Source organism: Carassius carassius, chromosome 30 (assembly GCF_963082965.1).
Source record: "Carassius carassius chromosome 30, fCarCar2.1, whole genome shotgun sequence".
In the NCBI taxonomy this organism is placed as follows: domain Eukaryota; kingdom Metazoa; phylum Chordata; class Actinopteri; order Cypriniformes; family Cyprinidae; genus Carassius; species Carassius carassius.
Genome location: NC_081784.1, coordinates 24284768 through 24309418, shown reverse-complemented (window position 1 = coordinate 24309418; position 24651 = coordinate 24284768). Strand labels below are relative to the sequence as shown.

Here is a 24651-nt window from a genome sequence, read left to right as displayed (position 1 = left end):
CTGCTGCTAGCTAGGGCTGAGTGATATTTATCTTTTGTATAATATTTGATGTTCGATTATCAACTTTACTACTTCATTGTTGAAAGAGCCATTATTGCTATTAGATCAAAAAGCACGGCACAAGAAACTTGTCCTGGGAAGACACTAGCCATTAATACAGTTCTGTTTTTCACACTGTTCAGGTACTATCTGGGTGATCGGCTGTTGGGTCAGGGGAAGATGTGGTTAGAGAGCGCTGTGGTGGAGCAGATCGGTACCTGCTTCCCAAACCGCTTTCCCCAGCAGATGCTGACCAACCTCAGTGAATCTGAGGAGCTCCAGCAGGAGTTTCATCTTTACCGTCTACAGCAGCTGGACACAAATCTGGAAAACTTTGAGGAGGTGAGAGTGATTGACATGTTATGTAAGGCCCTGTTTACAGTTGGTATTATTAGGATGCGTTTTGGTCAATCGGATTGCAGATAGGTTACACCCTTTTGTCACTTTTGACTACTTTCCTGGTTCCTTTGAGGGGAGGGTCTGTGTTAGGGCTTTTTCTGATCTTTTGATCTAATGTTGTGAAACAAGCTTATAGGAATGCGAAAGGAGACGACAGGAGATTATACGAAGAGCAACTTTTGTTTCAGTTCTGATTGTTTCCACAAAACTACACCTGTGTTACGTTTGTGTTCAAATAAAAAACATTGTGCTTTTAACATTTAATCGCCTTCAAACCAAACTTACAAAGTTTAAAGGATTAGATTACCCAAAAATGAAAGTTAAGTCATAAATTACTCACCCTGAAGTCACCCTTGGTGTATATGACTTTCTTCTTTCAGACGAATCCAGTTGGAGTTTTTTTTCTTTAGCGTCTTTGATCTTTCAATCTGTTTGATCCAACTCAGTGGCTGTTGCACTCAATCAGTCCAAGAGAAGTTTAGAACCATTAAAATATAAATCTCACACGGCTCCGGGGGGTGAAAAAAGGCTTTCTGTAGCCAATCGATGCGTTTTTATAAGAAAAATATCCATATTCAAAGTAATAATCACTTTAATCCAGTTTACGCTCACAGTTGTAGACAAAGCAGTTTCGGGGGAATGATGTATGGAGGTCAGATGTACGCATGCACCACTCAGAAATGATGCACGTGGAAAAGAAGGCCTTTGTTCACCCTCTGGAGCCATGTGCCATGTTTTTTTAAATGTGGGATTAGCTTTTTATTAAACTTCTCTTGGACTGATGCAGTGCAACACCCGTTGAGTTGGATCAAATAGCTTGAAAGATCAAAGACAATAAAAAAAAAAACCTCCAAACTGTATTTGTATGAAAGAAGAATGACTTCAAGGTCAGTAATTTATGGGCTAATTTACATTTTTGGGTGACCTAACCCTTTAAATACCATCTGGCTAGTGCATTTCAACAACACGTCCCATAATGTTTTACTATTAGGTTAGTAGGTAGAGAGGAAACGGTTTTAGTGTGGCTGTTTGACCACATGGCAGACTTTCTTCTAGAAATCCTTTGTCCTTTTAAAGGCTAATGCGGTCCATTTTACTGTTCATCTTGTGTTTTTGATCAGATGACGGATGAGGAAGTGTCTGAACCCGAGGAAGAGAGTGACGTGAAAGTGTTGGTGTTGTCCCCACGCTGTTGGGTTGTGTCAGCTCCCTGCTACCTGGAGGAGCCCAGCAAACACCTCCCTGCTCAACTCTGCAATTACCTGGCTGAATTCACAGAGTTTTACGCCAACAGTTAGTGGAAAAACCCATAATCCCTGGCATTGCAACGATACAGCCTAGTTCATCAGTACAGCCTGTTCTGTTGTAGTTTGAAGTTAATCTGTATGTGTGTGTCTGTCCTGTAGGTCAGCGCATGTATGGTTTGACCCACAGTAAGCCTCGGCGGCTGCAGTGGACATGGCTCGGCCACGCTGAGCTTCAGTATGGCTCCTGTACTCTCTACGTCTCCACACTGCAGATGTACATCCTGCTACAGTTCAACAAACATGAGGTACTAGCTGAAGACCAAGTACAACCCTGGGCTTGATATGAAGTTGTCATATGGCAGAATTGCTCACTTTCTTCCTGTTCTACAGGATGTGAGTGCGGAGATGCTGCAGCAGGCCACAGGTCTCTCTCCTGCCATGCTGAGCCATGCCCTCAAGCCTCTGACGGGAGAGATGGGGATCCTCACTCACACCGGCTCCGGACAGGACCCCATGAAAGGTCACAACTTCATCGCATCTGTTTTCTTGATGCATCGATTAAAAACAAATCAGTGCATCAAGGGATAAAAATAGAGGAAGTATTTTAAGAATCATATACACTATAGGTCAGAAGTTTGCAAGATTGTTTATATATATAGTTTATATATATATAACTTTTGGTCTGTACTATATATATATATATATAGTACAGACCAAAAGTTTGGACACACCTTCTCATTCAAAGAGTTTTCTTTATTTTCATGACTATGAAAATTGTAGATTCACACTGAAGGCATCAAAGCTATGAATTAACACATGTGGAATTATATATGGAATTATATACATAACAAAAAAGTGTGAAACAACTGAAAATATGTCATATTGTAGGTTCTTCAAAGTAGCCACCTTTTGCTTTGATTACTGCTTTGCACACTCTTGGCATTCTCTTGATGAGCTTCAAGAGGTAGTCACCTGAAATGGTCTTCCAACAGTCTTGAAGGAGTTCCCCGAGAGATGCTTAGCACTTGTTGGCCCTTTTGCCTTTTGTCTGCGGTCCAGCTCACCCCTAAACCATCTCGATTGGGTTCAGGTCCGGTGACTGTGGAGGCCAGGTCATCTGGCGCAGCACCCCATCACTCTCCTTCTTGGTCAAATAGCCCTTGATGCCTTCAGTGTGACTCTACAATTTTCATAGTCATGAAAATAAAGAAAACTCTTTGAATGAGATGTGTCCAAACTTTTGGTCTGTACTGTGTATATATATATATATATATATGCTCACAAAGGCTGCATTTATCTGATCAAAATACAGTAAAAGAGTTAAGTTAAATCTAATTTAAATATATATATTGAAATATTGTTATCCTTTGATGGCAAAGCTGAATTTTCAAAAGTTGTTTCCAAAGCAATAAGTAATCAGTAATAATTGGGCTTCATATCAGCATATTAGAATGATTTCTGAAGGATCATGTGACCAATGATAAATTATTTTAAAATAGAAAACTCTTATTTAAAATTCAAGTAATATTTCACAATGCAGTTTTTCTGCATTTTTAATCATGTAGTCTTGGTGACAAAAACATAGAATAAAAAAAGAAACTTTTGGATTTTGACCTGTGGTATAAATGCGTAAAAAAATTTAGTGTCTGAATCACTTAAATTAAACGCTTAACAAAAAACAATCGAATGGAAAACCCATTTAACTCTAGAACCATTTGACTTGAATTTTTCAGGGGTCCTGGGACTGAACCAGAAGACCCTCTCGCAGAGCTCAGACAGACACGGTTACCATTTCCTGCTTCCCAAGCAGACCTACCTGAATGTGGATGAAGATGCTGCGCTCACACTGGAGAGGAAGAGGAACTACATCTACTGTCTCGTTGTGCAGATCATGAAGAACGAGAAAGAGATGCACATTGACAATTTAGTGTTCAAGGTGAAGTATGCACCAGCAAACCTGAAGGCAGCCCTTTGTTTTTGTTTACTCTCCCTCCACTTGTTCCAAACCTGTATGAGTTTCTTTCTTCTGTTGAACACAAAAAAAGAGATTTAGAAAAATCTTAGTATCCAAACAGATGATGGTAGCCATTGACTTCCATTGTATTTACTTTTATTTCTTTATTTTTTTTTTTAATTGATAGAAAAGCCACGTTACAGAAGATGAGTTTGTGTTTGCTGTGCTGTTGCAGGTATTGGACAGTTGTCAGAAGCAGGAGGTGAGTCGGACTCACGCCTCGGTTCGCTTCAGCTGCAGCACTACAGACGTGCTGTCCTGCATCATGCACGTCATCAACAAAGGCTACCTCCGCCGCAACGAGGAAAGCCCACACATCGTGGAGTTCTTGATGGAGGACCCGTCCACACCCCGAAAGGGCCAGGCGCAGTTCTCCTTTAAGATGGATGCGAAAAAAAGCTCTGCAAGCAGCAGCAAAGCCGACACCAGGTGTGCTGATGACCCTTAACCCTTGATCCTTAGACCCCTCTCCGTGCAAGAGAGGCAGAGACCTTGGCTTTCATTGACGTTTTTTCTCCCCTCTCAGGGCTGGTCTTTTTTCTGAAATGAGAGATGCACTGATGCCAAACAGGTGCACTTGTTGGGGCAATAGTTTGACTGCCCTGTTGCTTTTTTTGTTGTAAGCTCTTTATATTTCCTGTGTGTGCTGCTCTGTTCCAAAACCTAGTGAGTTGCCTATTTGGATGGGCTGACAGTTTGTGTGACAGTTTGTCATTAGCTAACATTAAGCTCTCTAGGAATCCGTTTTGAGTCGAGTGTCCCATGCAGAGAGCTGTTTGTGGGACGTGTGGAGTTGCTGCTCGTGTAGAGCGCTCCTTCAATCATTCACTTTAGAAGAGGGACAGGGAAGCTGCTCACTAGTTTTCAGAGCGGAGTCCGTATTTGAGGAAAATACAGGCAAGTGCATTTTCACTGGCCCAGGAAGATTTTTATTTTTACTTTTTTTATCTGCTTTGATCTGGTTTCACATTGCAGTTGCAGTAGCTATGAGAGCTGGTCCATTCCTCATTGGTCAGGATGAATATTAGCGTCAACCAATGCAATGCCTTATGAGATGCTCTTTTTCTTTTATTGCTAGACTTGTAAATAGCACTTCAGTTTGTGATCATCAGCAGAGGTGGGTAGAGTACCCAAAAACTGTACTCAAGTAAAAGTACTTCTAGAAATATTTACTCAAGTAAAAGTAAAAGTACTAGTCTGAATAGTTACTTGAGTAAGAGTAAAAGAGTATCGGATAAAAATCTACTCAAGTAGTTAGTTACTAGTTACTTTGGGTCATATACTGAGCCTATTTTTATTTAGATATATAGATAAAATGTATGTAATGTATGCGTGCGTGTGTATAAATGTATATATTTCATCAGCCTTTACTCCAATTTATGTAATTTATTATAAAACCCTGTCTGTTTACTTAAGTAACAGATATAGGTGTCATGCCATAAAATATTTTTAATACGACTGACTTTATATTAAATGTGAATTTAACATTGAAAGTTAATGTGATATAAATATTGCTACTAATCTTTCATTGTTCAGAAAGAGAGCAAATAACATTTACATTATTAAAGAGAATTTTCACTGACAGTCTAGATTTCAATCACTCTCAGAAACTCCCATTAAAATCACTGAAACTGTTAACACTGTGAAATCAATATCTTAATTATAGATTCGTACACACATCTGCACTTTGTTGTTTCTGAGGAGAGAATTCGCCAGAAAGAGGTATTCAGTCAGCGAGCGAGTGAAGGAAGCACCGGCATTTTAGCGATGACTCATCTGAACGCCTCTGATTGGCCAATGCTTTAATAAGCTCAAAAGAATCATGTGTGATTGGTTATAATGCTCAGTGCTGTAAAAACGCGTCTGTCTCTGGCTCAGCGCCAGCAAGCGATCACAGATCTGAATTTAGCAGCTGATGATATGACTCTCTGAGTTCTCACGCCGGTGTGATTGTATTAAAATTAATGAAATCTTAATCGCCTATTTTTTGTCTTTTGGAAGCTGCATTCAACTTGACTCCCCTCTGTTATAAGCCACACACGTACAACAAACTAATGTCACAGTGGTATCGTGTACTGTAATCGAATGTAGCCCAAGTTATTACCTGTTAAACAGTAGACAGCACACGCGGTGTTCATCTAATAAGGATCTCCATCGCTAGCAAATAACAGTTTCATAGCCACGTTTTCAACGCTCTTTCTGTTCTTAAACGTTACAACTCTTAAGTGAACCGCTTCAGACGCTCAGCGCGTGCGGCAGGAAAATGAACAAATCATTCAAACTGATTCATGAACCAATTCACTCGTTTGCCAATTGGTTTGATCAAGCCTTTGAACAGAATTGACTCAAAAGAATGAATCATTCGCGAATGTGCATCGCTCATTGCCCAGAGAAAAGTAGACGACGCGTTTGGAATAAACTGAAGCATTTATAACATTTATTGCATTAAGATAAAGTAACGTGAGGAGCGTCGCCCACAGTAACGAAGTAAAAGTACAGATTTTTCCCAAAAAATTTACTCAAGTAAGAGTAAAAGTACCCATCTTTAAATATACTCCAAAAAGTATTAATTACCCCAAAAAATTACTCAAGTAAATGTAACTCATTACTACCCACCTCTGATCATCAGTGCACTGAAATTGAGTCTGTTATTAATTGAAAGCTGCTCACTTCCTGTTTGTTTCGTAGTGAAAGGGTTAGTTCACCCGTAAATGAAAAGTGTCGTCATCTGGTCGCCCTCATGTTGTGACCCGACTGTTGTTCATCTTCAGTCTTATCCTTTTTGTCTATACATTTGAAAGTCTACGCATCCAAAACTTTAATACAGTTTTTTTGTTCGTGCAATAAGACATAGTTAATGTATATGAATCTTCTGAAGAGTCACAAACAGATTAAAAAACATAATAATTTCATTGATCAACATGCATCAAATATGATCAGTTGCTGTTAAAACATACTTGACTCGTTGGTTGATTTTTGTCCATACCATACAGTTTTACCATATTCAATGAGCTATGTTTGTGCATTAATCAATGTTCATATATGAATAATAGGCTAAATTCAGACATCTTCATTTGTGTTTTGAAGATGAACTATAGTCTTAATGGTTTGGAACGAAGTTAGAGTGACTAGATGACAAGATTTAGTTTTTGGGTGAACTACCGCTTAAAAGACTCATTGTTGGTTCTTTGTTTTTGTCCACTTTTTCAAAATCTAATAATTATGTTTTATCAGCACAGTATTTTAGCATAAATATGCTAGATATTTTGAAACAAGGCGACTTATGTTAACCACCTAAAAAAAAAATAAAGACATTTTAAATTTTGAATCATGTTTGTTGCTCATTTATTCTATGTAATAGAAAAAAATCATTTCATTTGTAAGTTATTCTTAGCTAGATGAATCCATATCTGGTCAAACACTCATATGTCTCTAAAAGAGGTTTTCATCCCTAAATTTATTCAGGCTGTCCCAGCTGATATCATTTCAAAGGTGATGCATTTTTCGAAACGAACAACTTCTATATTAATCAATGCTGAGTGATACTCGTACAGCATTGCCTTATTAAAAATGGTGTACATCAGAAAGTTTTAAAGCAGAAAGAAGGCTTTCATATGCTAACAAATGTTGATGAGCAAGTCCACATGGAAAAGCACTGCAGAGTTCCACAGTATTAGAAGACCATTTTATTTGTTTATTAAGTATCTCTTTCAGCTATCAGTGAAGGTGTAGTGTTTAATTTTACCATGTTACCACTGCAAATTTGGAAATGTCCGCAGATTCTATCTGGGCCTGCTGTTAAGAATAAAAAATTCCCTTCCCAGAAAGTCAGCGAGTTCCCCATCCACATCCACATAATGACGTTTTATGTATATATCTCCCTCTGCAGCCAGGGAGGCCTTATAGTTCCCCCTCAGCACCTAGAGGACGGCGTGCTGGAGGCCGTGCTGTTCTCCATGGGTCGCACAATGACTCAAGAGGAGGTCAAGCAGCTGATGCAGCGCACCGTCCAGCAGGTGGCGGGGACCCTGAGCCTGGATCTGGACCGGGCCGAGCACCTGCTCATGCACTGCAAATGGAACGTGGACCTGTTGATCCAGCGATACACTGATGACCCAGACGCCCTGGTCCTGGCTGCCGGTCTCAAGATCCGAAACCCTCAGCCGGCCCCGGGCCCCGTGGCCCAATGTCCCGTGTGCCTATCCCAGTCAAAAGAGAGTGACCCCCCTCCCATGCTAAGCTGCATGCATTACTGCTGCAGGGTGAGTGTAGGGCTAAAATCTCTCAGAGTTAAACACTGTGTTGATGTGTTTCCTATTGAAACTCTACATTTAGATGGGACAGATCAAAGGTCTTGTCTCTTTAAAAAATATTCAATAAGAATTTGGGTCCCACTTTATATAAGGTGTCTTTAACATTATGGCACAATGTACCTACGCTAATCATGTTGTGTTGCAAATCACTTTTGCTGTTATTTAGGTGAGATATGGGTACGGTTATGGACAGATTTAGTGCTATGGTTAAATTTAAGGGTGTTTTATGGGATGGAGGTAAAGTCAACAATGTAACTATAGATGTAGTTGCTGAAATTAATTACAGGAATTACTTTTTTAAATAGAAGTACAATGTAAAAGTTTCACAAAAGTGCATTTTATCAAATATAACTTTAAATGTAAGTATATAGTAGTGGGACCATTATTTTTTTAAGGATTAAATATTTTTATTCTGCAAGGATGCAATAAACCGATCAAATGTGACCGTAAAGACATTTACATTTATAAAGATACTTCTATTTCCAATAAATGCTGTTCTTTTGAAGTTTCTCTATTCATCAAAGAATCATGAAAAAGCTGTTTCCACAAAAATATTAAGCAGCACAACTGCTTTCAGCATTGAAAATAAGCAGCAATGGTTATTGTGATGCTGAAGACTGGAGTTATGATGCTGAAAATGTAGCTCTGGCATCACAGGAATACATTTCGTTTTAAAATACAGTATAATACTTCACAATATTACAGTTTTTAATTTATTTTTGACCAAATAAATGCAGCTTTGGTGAGCATTAGAGACTGAAAAACATAATTTGGTTGCATGGTTGGTTGCATAAGTCAGTTTTAAAAAAAAACAGTGCCTGTAGTTTATGTAAAGTGATGAAGCAATATTTTATGAATGTATTTTAATTCTATTTAGTGCAAGTATTTTTAGTGGAAGTTTTCATGGAAGGGAAAGAAATAGTTATGCTCAAACTTAATTCATTTTTTTTTTTTTATTATATGTGAGCACAAAACCAGTCTTAAGTCGCTGGGGTATATTTTTAGCAATAGACAAAAATAAAAACATTGTATGGGTCAAAATTATAGATTTTTCTTTTATGCCAAAATCATTAGGATATTATGTAAAGATCATGTTCATGAAGGTATTTAGTACATTTTCTACTGTAAATATATCAAAGCTTAATTTTTGATTAATAATATGCATTGCTAAGAATGCATTTGGACAACTTTAAAGGTGATTTTCTCAGTTTTTTGTTTTTGTTTGCACCCTCAGACTCCAGATTTTCAAATAGTTGTATATCAGCCAAATATTGTCAGATCCTAATAAAGCTTTCAGCTTTTAGGTGATGTATAAATATCAATTTTGAAAATTGACACTTGAGACTGATTTTGTGGTCCAGGGTCACATTTGTCATATTTTATTATACCGATGACCCAGAGCTAACAGACTCATTAATGTTCAGATGGAAGTGGAAAGTTTTTCCAAAGTATTTCAATACTCTCCTCCATAAATTTGGTGTCTGAAAGAGAAACTCCTACAATGCGTATTCAGTAAGTTCAGCCTCAGAAATGCCTTTTCATCGCTAATTTTTCACTGCATGTTTTTAGTAAATCTTGACAGTAGTTTTATAACTCAAAGAGAGGGTTTATGCTGTCGCACACTATTAGTAACCCCCCCCCCCCCCCCCAATGTATTGATAGCTTAGTTTTAAATCACTTTTACTAGATGCTAAACATGCACAGTATCTAATGTTGTTAAACTGTGTGCTTGTGTTGACATGCCGTTTCTGTTTCCCGTCAGTCCTGCTGGCAGGAGTACCTCACTGCTCGTATCGAACAGAACCTGGTCATGAGCTGTGACTGTCCCATCACAGACTGTCGGGCTCAGCCAACCTCCAAGTTCTTTCACAACATCCTCACTGATAAGGACACCATTGCCAAAGTATGTGCAGGTCAACACACACACACACACACACACAGTGGGCTGAGGGACCAGAGAATGAGTTTGTACCCTGTGCTTCCTCCTGCAGTATGACAGCGCTCTGCTGCGAGGCTTTGTGGAGTGCTGCTCCAACCTGACCTGGTGTACCAACCCTCAGGGCTGTGACCAGGTCCTGTGCAAGGAGAACATCGGTAGCATGGGCACCTGCTCCAAGTGCTGCTGGTCCTCCTGTTTCAGCTGTAACTTCCCAGAGGTAATCTGCCTAATGTGTCATTTTAATATTAAACCATGATCTGATCTCTAATTATAGCTGGTATAGAGAAAACTGTTAAGAATATGTGTGGGTCATATTTCAACTCAAAATATGTGTAAAGAAAGTGGGGCCTATCAATCCTCTACAATGCGAGTATATCACTCGCATATGTGACTAAATCTTCATTCTGGCGACTGAATGACATCTATCATTAGCCATTGACCATTAAATTCTTAGATTTTATTCGCCAGTGTGTGAGTTGGAGGCTAATTATAAGTTTAGCAGAGATATATTTTCACTCGCCGAACACTCTTGAGTGCTTGAGTGTTTTCACTCTCCGTCAAGCAATCGGTGCTGTTTAATTCAACTCAATGGATGCGCAGCGCTCCTGTATTTGACGCACCGTAAACTCTAGTGTGAAGACGCACGACTCGTCATCAGTTTGCTGATAACTCTGTTTCTATCACACATGCAAAGAAAGAGTGAGAGAGCAAGAGACTTACATGCCACACTGAATCGACGTGCTACATGTAAACAATATTCTTTGTTGTAATTTCCTGTCAAAATAACGGAGTTCATTTAGAATCATTTAGCTTTTAAGAACAAGCAGAAGATAAGCCGGTTTCTCCGGTAGTGGGCGGAGCTAATGCGCAAACGGCAATATCATTGGCTGGTGCTCATCTATTACCGTCCCTATTATGATTTCAGTAAATCTGTTTGAGCGACCGCTGACCATGTGATTAATATTCATGAACCCAGCAGCTCATCAAGCCTAAGTGCGTTGTATATTGTTAGTAGTAGTAGAATTCATAGTAGTATTATTATCTTATCAGTATTATTGTTAGTTATTTTTCTCCCTTGTTTTTTACAGAAACACTGAATGATCAACAATATCTTAAGCACCAGCACCAGTCCTAAGTTCGGTTAAAATGACAAATATGCATTCATACATGGTTACCAAATGTTAATTCTAATTACAGAAGTTCTATCATTACATAATGCTTCATTATCATAATATCATATTATAATGCTTGACAGACTGATGTTAAGTGTAGTCAAGTTACCTTTTTTTATACAACACTTTATAAAGTACCGACTGTGTCAAAGCAGCTTTGCACTGTTAAACAAGTAAAATGAGTGCTGATAATGCAAGAGGACAGAAAATATTCTTGATTCATTGATGTCATCGTCCAGCTCAGTTCAGCTCTCTTCTAATAGTGTCTGTGCAATCAAGCCAACAATGACAAAGGAGACGGTGGCAAGGAACCAAAACTCAATCGGTGACAGAAATGGAAAAAAAAAAACCTTTGGAGTTGCCAGGCTCGGTCCTTTTCTGTCCAGACGAAGCCAGCATGGTGTGGTTTAATTCCATGCTGCAACACAAATCAGCTTGAGCAGAGGACTCGTCTGGTTCTCGTGGTCTTGTGAGGTCGTCTAGAGGACGTTTCTAGGTGCTGATCCACCCTCTGGACTGGATCCAGGTGACCCTCTGATCTGGATACAGACTGGATCTGGTGGCTACAGTGATTTCGGAATAAGAATAAAACAGACTAATATTAGCGTAGATGCCATTCTTATTAAGATGTAGCGAGTAGATCTGGTGTTATGGAAAGTGTTCCCAGTTCTGGTTTACCTAATTAATGTAGCCTAACATTTGAATTATAGTAAAGCAGTAGTGTGTTATGTGTAAACCAGATTTTAGAGATGGGTATTTAATCTAGATTTAAACTGACAGAGTGTCTCGGCCTCCCAAGCAATGTTAGGTAGATTGTTCCAGAGTTTGGGCACTAAATAGAAGGATCTGCCACCCGCAATATCAATATTGATTTTGATATTGTAGGTATTATCAAATGGCTAGAATTTTGAGATCACAGCGGACATGAATGACTATAATGCGATAAGAGTTCGCTCAAGTACTGAGGAGCTACACCATTCAAGGCTTTATAATTAGCAAGATTTAAAAATCAATACGATGTTTGATCGAGAACCAGTGCAGTGTTGACAGAACAGGGCTAATATTGTCATACTTCCTGGTTCTAGTAAGAACTCTAGCTGCTGCATTTTGGACTAATTGGAGTTTGTGCGCAGAGCAATCACCCAATTAAGTATTACAAGGTAATGAACACATAAATTATGTCTCTGCTTTTGACATAGTCTTGCTTGTCATGTGACGTGCATCAGCCACAGTAGCGCTGTATAACTGATGCTTGTTTTATTTTTTCTCTTTATTCGAAATATTTACATTTATTTTACTTCTTTAACCTTTATTTCTGTTCAATTTAAGTTCCAGCTATAATATGTCAATTTGAAAAGTTATTTGCAAGGTATATACCACAGGCTATAAAAACATGGACGTAGTGTCCGTGACGTCACCTGTAGGTTTCTGAAGAGCATTTTTGAAGCTCAAAGTGGGTGGAGTTGGCTGTCACCACGCGTCTCTCACAGATAATCAGAAATGGGTAAAGAAGCGAGAGCTGGTTGAATGATGGTGGTGACCGGAACGTCATTCCACCTGTCACTCAAGTGGCCACGCCCTTAATTATGCAGAACATTTAGGCTTAATATCATTTAAACGGACGAGTAATTTAAAAAATTCTCCCCCCCTCACAATTGTCATGAAGGGCCAAATTAGCTATATAGACCAAAACCATTTTTTGCACCAGGCTGTAAACATGTTTTTTTTCTGCTGTAAAGTTGGTCATTTTAACATGGGAGTCTATGGGATTGACTCCCTTTTGCAGCCAGCCTACGGCGGCCAGTCGATGAATTACAGTTTTAGTCACTTACGTGATGGTTCACAAGAGAGCGCAGATGGTTGCCGCTTGGTATATACCAATAAACATTTTGATATCATGCACTTCAGGCAAATTTCTTTTCAGGTAAAATAACCAGTGTATATTAGTTTAATGAATTTGGGTAGGAAGGTTAAAGCTCGGCCCACTTTATCGAACACATTCAGCCAAAGTGAGCAATAAGAAAACTAACAAAAACCAAAATAAAGTCAGAGGCTGATGCCGTGCTTGATGTTTCCAGACCCGGACGGTCTCATAAAGGTGATCTGCAGGACGCTCTGTTAGCGGCTGGGTGTTCAGCATTTCAGGAGGAGGACTATTTACACCAAATGATATTCGAGTTACACAAAACAAAAGCAAGCCATAGATTTTACATTATAAACAATCAGCCATTTTCAGTAAGATTTACTAAATAGGCTGTGAAGTGTTTGTGTGTCTGCTATTGTGTGTTTAACTTGAGTCATGTCTGAAAGCAGTGGGTGAGATATTCACTCCTTGATTTGTTTAATAAAAGCCCACTTTGACATTCTGTTGACAAACGTGTCTATAGTGAGTTATTTTCAACATGTTTATTATAGTGCAGTATAAATAGACATAGCGCAAGTAATTCAAATGTATCTGTTTGCCATGACAAACTTACGCTCTTGTTGCTGCTCTAAGTAATCATAGTAAAATCATTTTCGCTATAGTTTACTATAGAAAAGCTAAAATGTATTTAAGAAGTGTGAATGACAAAATTTACACTTTTTACACTTTATTTTTATTTGTTTACCTGCATGCCATCTGATGATCATTAACCAATGTATGAGAACCGTGAACATGCAAATGTGATACTTATAAAAATATTTAATACTGAGTGAATAACATGTAATCAGTTAAGTCGGATTCTCAGTATTTTTTTTAATTCAGTTTAATCTAGTTACAAGTACTTAATTTTTGGAGTCTGATTACGTAATCCAGATGACATGTAATCAGTTACTCCCAGCTCTGTTTCCTCCGGTTCAGTGCTGCGTCATCTAGAGGCATGCTTCAGTAATCTCTCTTGTCCGTTCATCAGGCGCACTACCCAGCCAGCTGCAGTCACATGTCTCAGTGGATGGATGATGGAGGCTATTACGAGGGAATGAGTATGGAAGCACAGAGTAAACATCTGGCCAAACTTATATCCAAACGATGCCCCAGCTGCCAGGCCCAGATTGAGAAGAACGAGGGTTGCTTGCAGTGAGTGTGCATGCGCAAATGTCTCACATTTGTCTTTCAACTAATGAAACATGTATCAGTTAACTTTAATACTAAATGCATGCCTTATATCTTTTTCTCGGTGTAGTATGACGTGCGCCAAGTGTAATCATGGATTTTGCTGGAGGTGCCTGAAGCCGTGGAAGCCAACACATAAAGATTATTACAACTGCTCAGCCATGGTAAGTGTATTAAGAAGATGTGGTGGCTTCTGTGATAAATCACCCTCGAAGTCTTGAGAAGATACAGTAGACATTATTATCAGAGATAATGAAGCTGAGCGAGTTTGTGTCTGCACACTCCTTACACAGATTGCATAGTTTTCCATATGCTCTACTCTAGGGCATATTCAATACATTTCATAAATGTGCTTATTGTTTATCAGCTTTTGACCTTTTTTGACTGACTCCAGTCTGATTTCAGGAAGTAGACAGGATGCCTCGATTTATATTAAGTGGAAAAGGGGCCCTCAGTATATATTTTGTCTGTCAAAATACGAGGTGCAGCTTCACCCTCTTTTTAGAATGGCTGCACATTTCGTTCTCTATACACAGGCAAATACATGGTTATAATGGAAGAATAACTCGATAAATTAATGGCTATATTGAGTTTAATTCGTATTTTGATTCCACAGAGAATGATTGCAATATAATCCTATTTCTAACACTTTTATTCACAGAACACAAGGAGGAATGTATTTCATTTTATATGCACTAACACAAATGCAATAAACCACAATATTTGCCTACTGATTTGAATTTAAATGTAATACACAAAAAGGGACAAACAGTTTTGTGCCAATTCATTCAATATGAAACTATGTTTTAACTGTTTTGCAAAAACTACAATTTTCCCACCTACATTTCAAATCAGAAACACTGATTTTAAATAATCGAGTATTGTGATTTTGTAAATAATAATTGTAAATTAATATGCAATCACAGGTCAGCAAAGCTGCAAGGCAAGAGAAGAAGTTCCAAGACTACAATGAGAGATGCACATTTCATAACCAAGCCAAGGTTTGTTGGAGCCATTACTCACATCTATTTAAAACTTTTTAGTGTGTTTTTTAGTGTCTGACTATTGCTTCCCCTAGGACTTTGCAATCAATCTGGAAAACAAGGTGTTTTCTATAAATGAAGCTTTACAGATGAAGTCTTTGACATTTGTGATCGACGCTTGCAAGATTCTTGCCCAAGCTCGAAAGGTGGGAATCTTCAAAGGCTTTGATTTTTGTTTAATATTTCCAGTTGTTGTTTTTTTTTTATTAAAGCTGTTTGTGTCATTTGTCATGTAGGTGCTGGCGTACTCCTGTGTTTACAGCTATTACAACCAGGACACTGAGAAGATGGATGTGATGGAGCAACAGACAGAAGCTCTGGACCTTCATACTAATGCCCTGCAGATCCTGCTTGGTTGGTGATCAGGAAATCTGCCAATCAGCCACTCTACGTTGCTTTTGGGAATGTTTTCGAAGAAACCAATAGACTGCAGCTTTAGCCACTGCAGTAGCCTTGGTTTTGGAAGGATTTGTCCCATTCACAGGGATTTATTAACATTTTGGAGTGAAAAGTTGTAGACTTTGAGCCAAACCAAAAAGATCTGATAAGAAACTATTAACAAATTATTAGAGTTGTTCTGATTCCGATACTAGTATCGGAAATATCACCGATACCACAACAAATTCTGGCATCGGCGAGTAAATGAACCCATATACCGATCCGATACCATTTTCTTAAACAGGACCTAGTTATGACCGCTAGCTTTGCCTAACTGCTGCACGGTTCTTCTTCGCTGGTCAGAATGCATTGCAAACACAGGAAGTTGTGCTGTGTTGCCACAAGCAACCCCTGTTTAGAGCAGCAAAGAAGAAATGAAAACGCTTTAGCAGCACTGATCTATATATGACTGGATCGCTCATCGCGTTCTAAACTGCCAACAGACAGTGAAGCCACTTCTATATTATAGATCAGTGGTTAGCAGTATGTCTGCTGTTTAGCAGTATTTCAGACTGGACCAACCAGACAGTAAAACGGCGACTAGGGATGCCACAAGTACTGCCACTTCACTGCCAAGTCGGTGCTGAAAATGTAAAAATGTGATGTTACCAGCGTCTCTGAAGTACCGGTAGTAAGTTTGATTATATCCGTTACCCGCAGCTGCGTTCAGTCGCTTCCGTGTTAGTCTAGGCGCGGGGCTCCAGACTGTAGCCGAATATATACTAGTGTCTTTGAATATTAAACTGCAAAATACTATTGAAATATTACTCCTGCAAATTCTACATCTCTGTGGGTGATGGGCGCAGATGCGCGGGAGCTCGCTGTTTTGTAGTCTCTGCCGTGTGTCACTATATGAGGACACAAACGCATAAACCGTCACTTCATGAGAATTTACCGTTTCATTTGAGAAAACTGTCATATCATAAACACAGACACTCAAAGATCTTCATGGCAACCCATCAAAATAAATGTTTGGTTTAACGTGAGTAAATTGACAATATATTAATAATACGTCTCTATTTATAATAATATATGCCTAGATACGTCTCTATTTATAATAAAATATGCCTAGATGGTTGCTTGTTTTTTACTTGTTTTGTTGTAAAGAGATTATCTGATTAATATCACTTTTTATATTCCTAGACTTATTTGTTGCAGTTTTTTATACAGTTATATTGTAAAACTAAAATACCTTTTTTAGTTTGCGGTGTTAGATTGTTGGATGCATTTGAAGTTCTTTTTCGCTTAAGAAAATAAATAATATTACTGTCAAATTCATGTCAGATAATAAAAATACTGTAATAAATACAGTAGTTCACCATGTATTTGTTCATGTTTTATTAAGGGATAAGTCTGAAGCACACCATAAATTAATTCTAGCAATTTACACAGGGCTAGTAGTATATACAGCTGTATATACAGATACGCACCCAGGTATCGGATCAGTACTCTGTAACGGCCGATACCCTGAGCCCAGGTATCGGAATCGGAAGAGAAAAAGGGTATCGGAAAATCTCTACAAATTATCCACGTATGTATGTTTCGTTTTGTTTATCTGGAGAAGCACATATCGTCTGAGCTCTTGGTCTTAAAAGGTTTATACAGGTGCTGGTCATATAATCATAACATCAAAAAGTTGATTTATTTCACTAATTCCATTCAAAGAGTGAAACGTGTATATTATATTAATTCATTACACACAGACTGATATATTTCAATTGTTTATTTCTTTTAATTTTGATGATTATAACTGACAACTAAGGAAAATCCCAAACTCAGTACCGTATTTTTCGGACTATAAGTCACAACTAAGTATAAGTCGCATCAGTCCAAAAATACATCATGACGAGGAAAAAAACATATATGAGTCGCACTGGACTACAAGTCGCATTGATTTAGAACCAAGCACCAAGAGAAAACATTACCGTCTACAGCCGCGAGAGGGCGCTCTATGTTTTCAGGGAAAAGCTAAAGGAGCACTGAGCAGCATAGAGCTTTTTTGATAAATAAGTTTTGATAAATAAGTCGCACCTGACTATAAGTCGCAGGACCAGCCAAACTATGAAAAAAAAAGTGCGACTTATAGTCCGGAAAATACAGTCTCTCAGAAAATTTGAATATAAATTAAGACCAATACAAAGAAAGGATTTTTAGAAATGTTGGCCAACTGAAAAGTATGAACATGAAAAGTATGATCATGTACAGCACTCAATACTTAGTTGGGGCTCCTTTGGCCTGAATTACTGTAGCAATGTGGCGTGGCATGAAGTCGATCAGTCTGTGGCACTGCTCAGGTGTTATGAGAGCCCAGGTTGCTCTGATAGTGGCCTTCAGCTCTTCTGCATTGTTGGGTCTGGCATATCGCATCTTTATCACAATACCCCATAGGTTAAGGTCAGGCGAGTTTGCTGGCCAATTAAGAACAGGGATACCATGGTCCTTAAATCAGGTACTGGTAGCTTTGGCACTGTGTGCAGGGGCCAAGTCCTGTTGGAAAATGAAATCTGCATCTCCATAAAGTTGGTCAGCAGCAGGAAGCATGAAGTGCTCTAAAACTTCCTGTTATATACGGCTGTGTTGACCTTGGACCTCAGAAAACACAGTGGACCAACACCAGCAGATGACATGGCACCCAAACCATCACTGACTGTGGAAACTTTACACTGGACCTCAAGCAACATGGATTGTGTGCCTCTCCTCTCTTCCTCCAGACTCTGGGACCCTGATTTCCAAAGGAAATGCAAAATTTACTTTCATCTGAGAACATAACTATGGACCACTCAGCAGCAGTCCAGTCCTTTTTGTCTTTAGACGCTTCTGACACTGTCTGTTGTTCAAGAGTGGCTTGACACAAGGAATGCGACAGCTGAAACCCATGTCTTGTATACGTCTGTATGTAGTGGTTCTTGAAGCACTGACTCCAGCTGCAGTCCACTCTTTGTGAATCTCCCTCACATTTTTGAATGGGTTTTGTTTCACAATCCTCTCCAGGGTGCGGTTATCCCTATTGCTTGTACACTTTTTTTCTTCCACATCTTTTCCTTCCCTTCACCTCTCTATTAATGTGCTTGGACACAGAGCTCTGTTAACAGCCTGCCTCTTTTGCAATGACCTTTTGTGTCTTGCCCTCCTTGTGCAAGGTGTCAGTGGTCGTCTTTTGGACAACAGTCAAGTCAGCAGTCTTCCCCATGATTGTGTAGCCTACAGAACTAGACTGAGAGACCATTTAAAGGTCTTTGCAGGTGTTTTGAGTTAATTAGCTGATTAGAGTGTGGCACCAGGTGTCTTCAATATTGAACCTTTTCACAATATTCTAATTTTCTGAGATACTGAATTTAGGATTTCCCTTAGTTGTCAGTTATAATCATCAAAATTAAAAGAAATAAACATGTGAAATATATCAGTCTGTGTGTAATGAATGAATATACAAGTTTCACTTTTTGAATGGAATTGGTGAAATCAACTTTTTGATGATATTCTAATTATATGACCAGCCACCTGTATATCGAATGGGATGTTTACTTCCAAAACCTGTTTTTGACTCTCGTGCTCTAACCCAGTGATGTTTAGTTCTGATGCACTGGCTGTATGATGTTAAAATGAGTTGTGATCTTGGTTTCAGAGGAGACGCTGCTGCAGTGCACTGATCTTGCATCCTGTGTCCGACTCCTAAAACCTGAACACCTAAACACTGGCCTGGAGCTCATTCGCCGGATTCAGGAGCGTCTTGTGGCCATCCTCCAGCACTCCACTCAGGTAAATCTACTCGTGTACTTTCTGGGGTTGTTTATTAGAAGCCTTCAAAGCACACATTTTGACCGTCTGGGACAAATCGTGTTTTTTGGCAGGACTTCCGTGTGGGATATCAGTCCAAGACTGGGCCAGACCAGGAGACCGCACAGGCTTCAAATCTGGCGAACCACACAGACGCCAACAAAGAGTGAGCGGCCACACGTTTACAGAGAAGCACAACTGACTTCTGACAAATCTTGAAATGTACAAGTTTTCCTTTTTTTTTTTTTTTTTTTTCAGGTCCAAATCTGATGGAGGCTCTGAGTCTGGAGACTCTGACAACAACAACTACGCCGGCGAGGACCCTGGTGATGAAGCAGAGGAGGATGACGAGTATGACGATGAATACGTTCCAGAATGGCACGAGGATTACGATGAGGAAGACATAGATGACGATGACTTTTTCTCTGATGATGATGAATCTGAAAACTTGGAGAGGGACTTCAGCCCTTTCGACTAAATTACCCTGAGACTGATACACAATGCTTATGCGATGTCTACCAGTGTAAGAGTAGACACTACAAATACCACACCCATACAAGAAAGAAATGAATCCATTTCTATAAATCCAGAGTTTGGAGTAAGTTTCTCTGTTACGTGCTCTTTGCTTTGCACTTAGCACCTACTTTGAGCCCAAGCGTAAATTAGTTGTTACACCAAAAGTGGAATTTCACATCTATTTAGGTTAATGCTAGTGTTTCTTTAACTTACGAAATTGTAACTTCGTTCATGGCTGATGAGGGTACTTTAAGTTCAGTGAAGGATCTTAATTGTTACATTTGTAGAGGTATTATCTTTTTGAAACTGTTTATAGTTTTGTTATTAACAACTTACATTTTTGGTCAAAAATTAAAAAAGGAAGGGATGCGTAAACATTAAGAGAGCCTTTTTATTTTTTTTTTTTTTCTGGTCAAAGATGTCGGCATTGTATATTTAGTTTGAATACCAAAAGTACTTGCCTTTATTCCATTTTAAATTCAATTCCTTTAAATGCCTTCATATATGACATTTAGGTTTGTTAATCACCATTTGAATGATTGTAAGTGTTTGGAAGTATTTGCAAAGATTTTGAAAAGAAAAAAAACATTCAAACATTTGCTTCTGTGTTTAAGGGCTGCATGAAAATGACTAGTCTGTCAGACATCAGTTCATGACGAGGATGGTGCTTCAGTGTCAGGCACCGGGATTCTACAAACATAAACATTTTACTTTATCCTGTCTCATTAAGATATGGCAATAAATATATAAAAGTATTGTAGCTCGTTACATTATTTGCTAAGCAAAACATACCTAAATCGCTTTGTCTCTTCCTCAAAAAAAAAGTTACGAATTTTTGACGTTTATGTTCACTTGTATAAAAATGGGGATATGAAATATCTTCAAATGTCCAGTTTTGAATTAAAATATCTATATATTCATAGACGGTCCATCTCCTGAAATGTTTTCTCTGTTCAACTTCTGCTCACAAAATAAATGCTTTTCTTCAAATTAAGCGTCTGTGTTTTTTGTTTGAATTTGTGTGCAACGGTAGCCAAAGAAAAGCTCCCTGAAATCATCTGTTTTACTGCACTCCATTTATTTAAATGTTAGGAAGCATGCTTTGTGAATGTCCCTATAGTAGTTTAACTTTCAAAACCTGTTCATACCATTTTTATATTATTCATTAGGGTTTCAGTTCTTCTCAATGCCAGTTGCCACAGGATCCCCAGAAGTATGAGATTTGGATCATTGCCATAGGCACTTCACCAAACTTTTTTTAATGTGTGTGCGCAGTGCAGTTACCCATGCTGTTAATGTTACCTATCACTGTGGATGGGTGTCCCAATCCGCACACTTAATGCACCATTTTATGCCATTTTTTTGTATTAATTAAAAAAAAAAATTTTTGCACGGCCTGGCCACTTAATGCACTCAACGGTTTCAGCTTTCCTCAGGTATCAGAGAGTGTAGGACTACAAGACACTGAAAGAAAAGATTTACATGCCAGATAGGAGTACACAATGCATAACTGCTTAGGCTTTAGTGCATCATTTGAGACACTCATAAAACTAAAAGAAAATTTAATTTGGGTTTTAAAGTGCTGCAAACAAAGCAGTGAGGTGAAAAGTGAATGGGTGCAGTTTAAGGAAACCTCTGTGTATTAAGATCAGAACAATATTATACAGAGACTCTACAGAGTTTGTTACTGTGTGGCATAATCTTAAATAGTCTTCATACCGGTTAAAAAAAAAAAAAAAATTTGAATTCACTATTTTCAGGACAAGTAAAACTTCTTTTGCAAGGGATCCGCATGATCAGTATTAAGTCAGCATACTCTGGCAATGAGAACCTGAAGAAATTTGCACTTCAGATGGAAAGCAGATTCTAGCAAAGAACATCCTGCAAGATCTAAACTTCTGCAGCAGATCCACATACTTGGTAAAAGTTGAACCAGAGACTGGAAAACTTGGTTTACGCTGCCTTTGCTAAACTGAGCTGCAGAGTTAGAGTTTCAGGATGCACCCTAAAATTTTAGCCTTACAGCAGAACTGCATTTTTTTTTTTTTAATCTCATGAAGATACCTCACCATTGGCAGCTCAAACACCAACAAAGCAAGATGAAGGAATACTAGTCAAAAGAACCAAACTAGTTCAGATGCTTTTAAGTTTATTTACTCCTAGATTTACATGCTTAATACTCCTCTTCATCCTCCCCACAGTCCTCTGTGGAATCAGCACCAACCTCCTCATAGTCCTTCTCCAGGGCAGCCATGTCCTCTCGGGCCTCCGAGAACTCTCCTTCCTCCATCCCTTCACCCACGTACCAGTGCACAAAAGCCCTCTTCGCATACATCAGGTCAAACTTGTGATCCAGTCGGCTCCATGCCTCTGCAATCGCAGTGGTGTTGCTCAGCATGCAGACAGCCCTCTGCACCTTGGCCAGATCCCCTCCTGGGACGACGGTGGGTGGCTGGTAGTTGATGCCAACCTTGAACCCCGTGGGACACCAGTCTACAAACTGGATGGAGCGACGCGTCTTGATGTTGGCTATGGCAGCATTCACATCTTTAGGAACCACATCGCCACGGTACAGCAAACAACAGGCCATGTACTTTCCACGGCGAGGGTCGCACTTCACCATCTGGTTTGCTGGCTCAAAGCAGGCATTGGTGATTTCTGGTACAGAGAGCTGCTCATGGTAGGCCTTCTCGGCTGAAATGATAGGAGCGTAGGTGACCAGCGGGAAGTGGATGCGTGGGTATGGGACCAGGTTGGTCTGGAACTCCGTAAGGTCCACATTTAGGGCTCCATCAAAGCGCAGTGATGCGGTGATGGAGGACACGATCTGGGCGATGAGCCGGTTTAGGTTGGTGTAGGAGGGGCGTTCAATATCGAGGTTCCGCTTACAGATGTCAAAGATGGCTTCGTTATCCACCATGAAGGAGCAGTCGGAGTGCTCCAGAGTAGTGTGGGTTGTAAGGATGGAGTTGTAGGGCTCCACCACAGCAGTGCTGACTTGCGGGGCTGGATATACAGAGAACTCCAGCTTTGACTTTTTACCATAGTCGACAGACAGTCGCTCCATCAGTAGAGAAGTGAAACCAGAGCCTGTTCCACCACCAAAACTGTGGAAGATCAGGAAACCCTGCAGACCAGTGCACTGGTCCGCCTACAGAGAGAAAAGGGAGGACTCAGATCCAGCCAGGAATTCTTCATATTTCGGTTTCCCAAAGAACTCTGAAGCATTCTTAATGAAGATTAGAAGACCTCTTTTTCATGGATGTTAAGTAAAACTTTTTGCAAGTGTAAACTCACCATTTTGCGCATCCGGTCTAGCACAGAGTCTACGATCTCTTTGCCAATGGTATAGTGACCTCGAGCATAATTATTGGCAGCATCCTCTTTGCCACTGATGAGTTGCTCAGGATGGTACAGCTGTCGATAGTGTCCATTACGGATCTCATCTGAAGGTCAAACAGAAGGAATAACTATGCAGCTTCAGCAGAAACACACACAAATAAAAAAGGTGTTCAGGCTTACCAACGACTGTTGGCTCTAGATCAATGAAAACTGCACGAGGAACATACTTCCCAGCACCAGTTTCACTGAAGAAAGTGCCAAAAGAGGAGTCAGCCAAAGTGCTGCCATCACCGACAACAGTCCCATCTGGCTGGAAGTTGTGTTCCAAACAATACAGCTCCCAGCAGGAGTTACCCATCTGGATACCTGCTTGACCAATATGTATGGAAATACACTCCCTCTGGTTTGTGTAAGACAAAACACAAGCACACACCAAGTCACAACTGTAGTAAAAGGTTTACATAAGAACATCAAAAATCCAGTGAAAATGATAATCAGTAATCTCACCATTTTACTCAAATACCACAGCAAGCAGGAATTAATTCAGAGCCTTAAAAAACCCTATGAAAATAAAAGACGCGTTCAAACCAATCTTATTGCCTAAAGTAATTAAACGTTGTAAGAGAAACCAGCTCACCTCCACAGCAACACCAAGCCACGCACCTGATCTTGATTTATACTGGCCTCAGATTAGAAGGGTGTGGCTCTTAATGAACTACCTGAGAAAACAAGCCCTGCGGATTCAAAGCAGAACAAGCCTAATTGAAAAATAATCAAAAAAGTTTGTGGTAGGCCTACTACAAGCAGATCTTAAAGAGAACTTGCTTAATTTAATATTTAGGCTATTTGTATCTGTGTTTTGCAAGATTAAAATATGATTACGAACTCTCACAAACAGGTTAACTTGAGTGAGTCTGAAATAACATGAATTAATCAAAGACCACAATTCATTAAAGCTTCCGATCATCCCAGTAAGGGTCACTGAATGTAGTAATAATGTGTGTGTGTGTAGGCCTACTCCATATTTGGAGGACAAATTTGTAGTGTTCTCAAAAGTAAGCAAAACCTGACAAAATCTCCGAAAACCTCCATTTGGGGACGTCCTCATTTGTAAAACTGGTTTAAAAATAAATTAAAAATTGTAATTGTAAAAATGCAGAAAGTTTTCTGTGAGGGGTAGAGGTGGGTTTGGGTTAAAAAGTGTATAACTATCTGTCTATAAAAACCCGTTTTGAACGGGTTATTGGCTGCATGTAAACGTAGTCATTGACTATTAGCAATAACCCGGTCGCGCACGGCCATGTAAACACCGGCAAAAACC

The 24651-nt window shown here is 39.3% G+C and overlaps 2 protein-coding genes across 7 annotated transcripts in view; one reads left to right on the top strand and one right to left on the bottom strand.

Annotated features, from left to right (window-relative positions):
- Positions 1-20369, top strand: part of LOC132110949 (cullin-9-like) — a 66586-nt gene extending 46217 nt beyond the window's left edge. For 5 of the 6 annotated variants that reach the window (XM_059518086.1, XM_059518085.1, XM_059518083.1 and 2 more), the window contains 17 exons: positions 183-381; positions 1560-1731; positions 1845-1990; positions 2076-2205; positions 3419-3621; positions 3875-4128; positions 7589-7961; positions 9775-9915; positions 10004-10168; positions 14018-14181; positions 14288-14381; positions 15144-15218; positions 15296-15406; positions 15497-15614; positions 19321-19454; positions 19547-19638; positions 19731-20369. In XM_059518086.1, coding sequence (XP_059374069.1) covers positions 183-381; positions 1560-1731; positions 1845-1990; positions 2076-2205; positions 3419-3621; positions 3875-4128; positions 7589-7961; positions 9775-9915; positions 10004-10168; positions 14018-14181; positions 14288-14381; positions 15144-15218; positions 15296-15406; positions 15497-15614; positions 19321-19454; positions 19547-19638; positions 19731-19950 — 2791 coding nt within the window. In that variant the 3' untranslated portion in view covers positions 19951-20369. Of the gene's footprint in view, positions 1-182; positions 382-1559; positions 1732-1844; positions 1991-2075; positions 2206-3418; positions 3622-3874; positions 4129-7588; positions 7962-9774; positions 9916-10003; positions 10169-11039; positions 11454-14017; positions 14182-14287; positions 14382-15143; positions 15219-15295; positions 15407-15496; positions 15615-19320; positions 19455-19546; positions 19639-19730 lie in introns of those variants that run through there. The other variant, XM_059518087.1, reaches the window with a different exon arrangement.
- Positions 20370-22120: 1751 nt separating this feature from the next.
- On the bottom strand, positions 22121-23980 carry LOC132110950 (tubulin alpha-8 chain-like). Its single transcript, XM_059518088.1, has 4 exons — positions 23838-23980; positions 23511-23730; positions 23286-23434; positions 22121-23139 (listed from the first exon to the last, which is right to left on the bottom strand). The coding sequence occupies exons 1-4, from the start codon at positions 23838-23840 to the stop codon at positions 22162-22164; spliced, it is 1350 nt and encodes a 449-aa protein (XP_059374071.1). The 5' UTR covers positions 23841-23980; the 3' UTR covers positions 22121-22161.
- Positions 23981-24651: the final 671 nt, after the last annotated feature.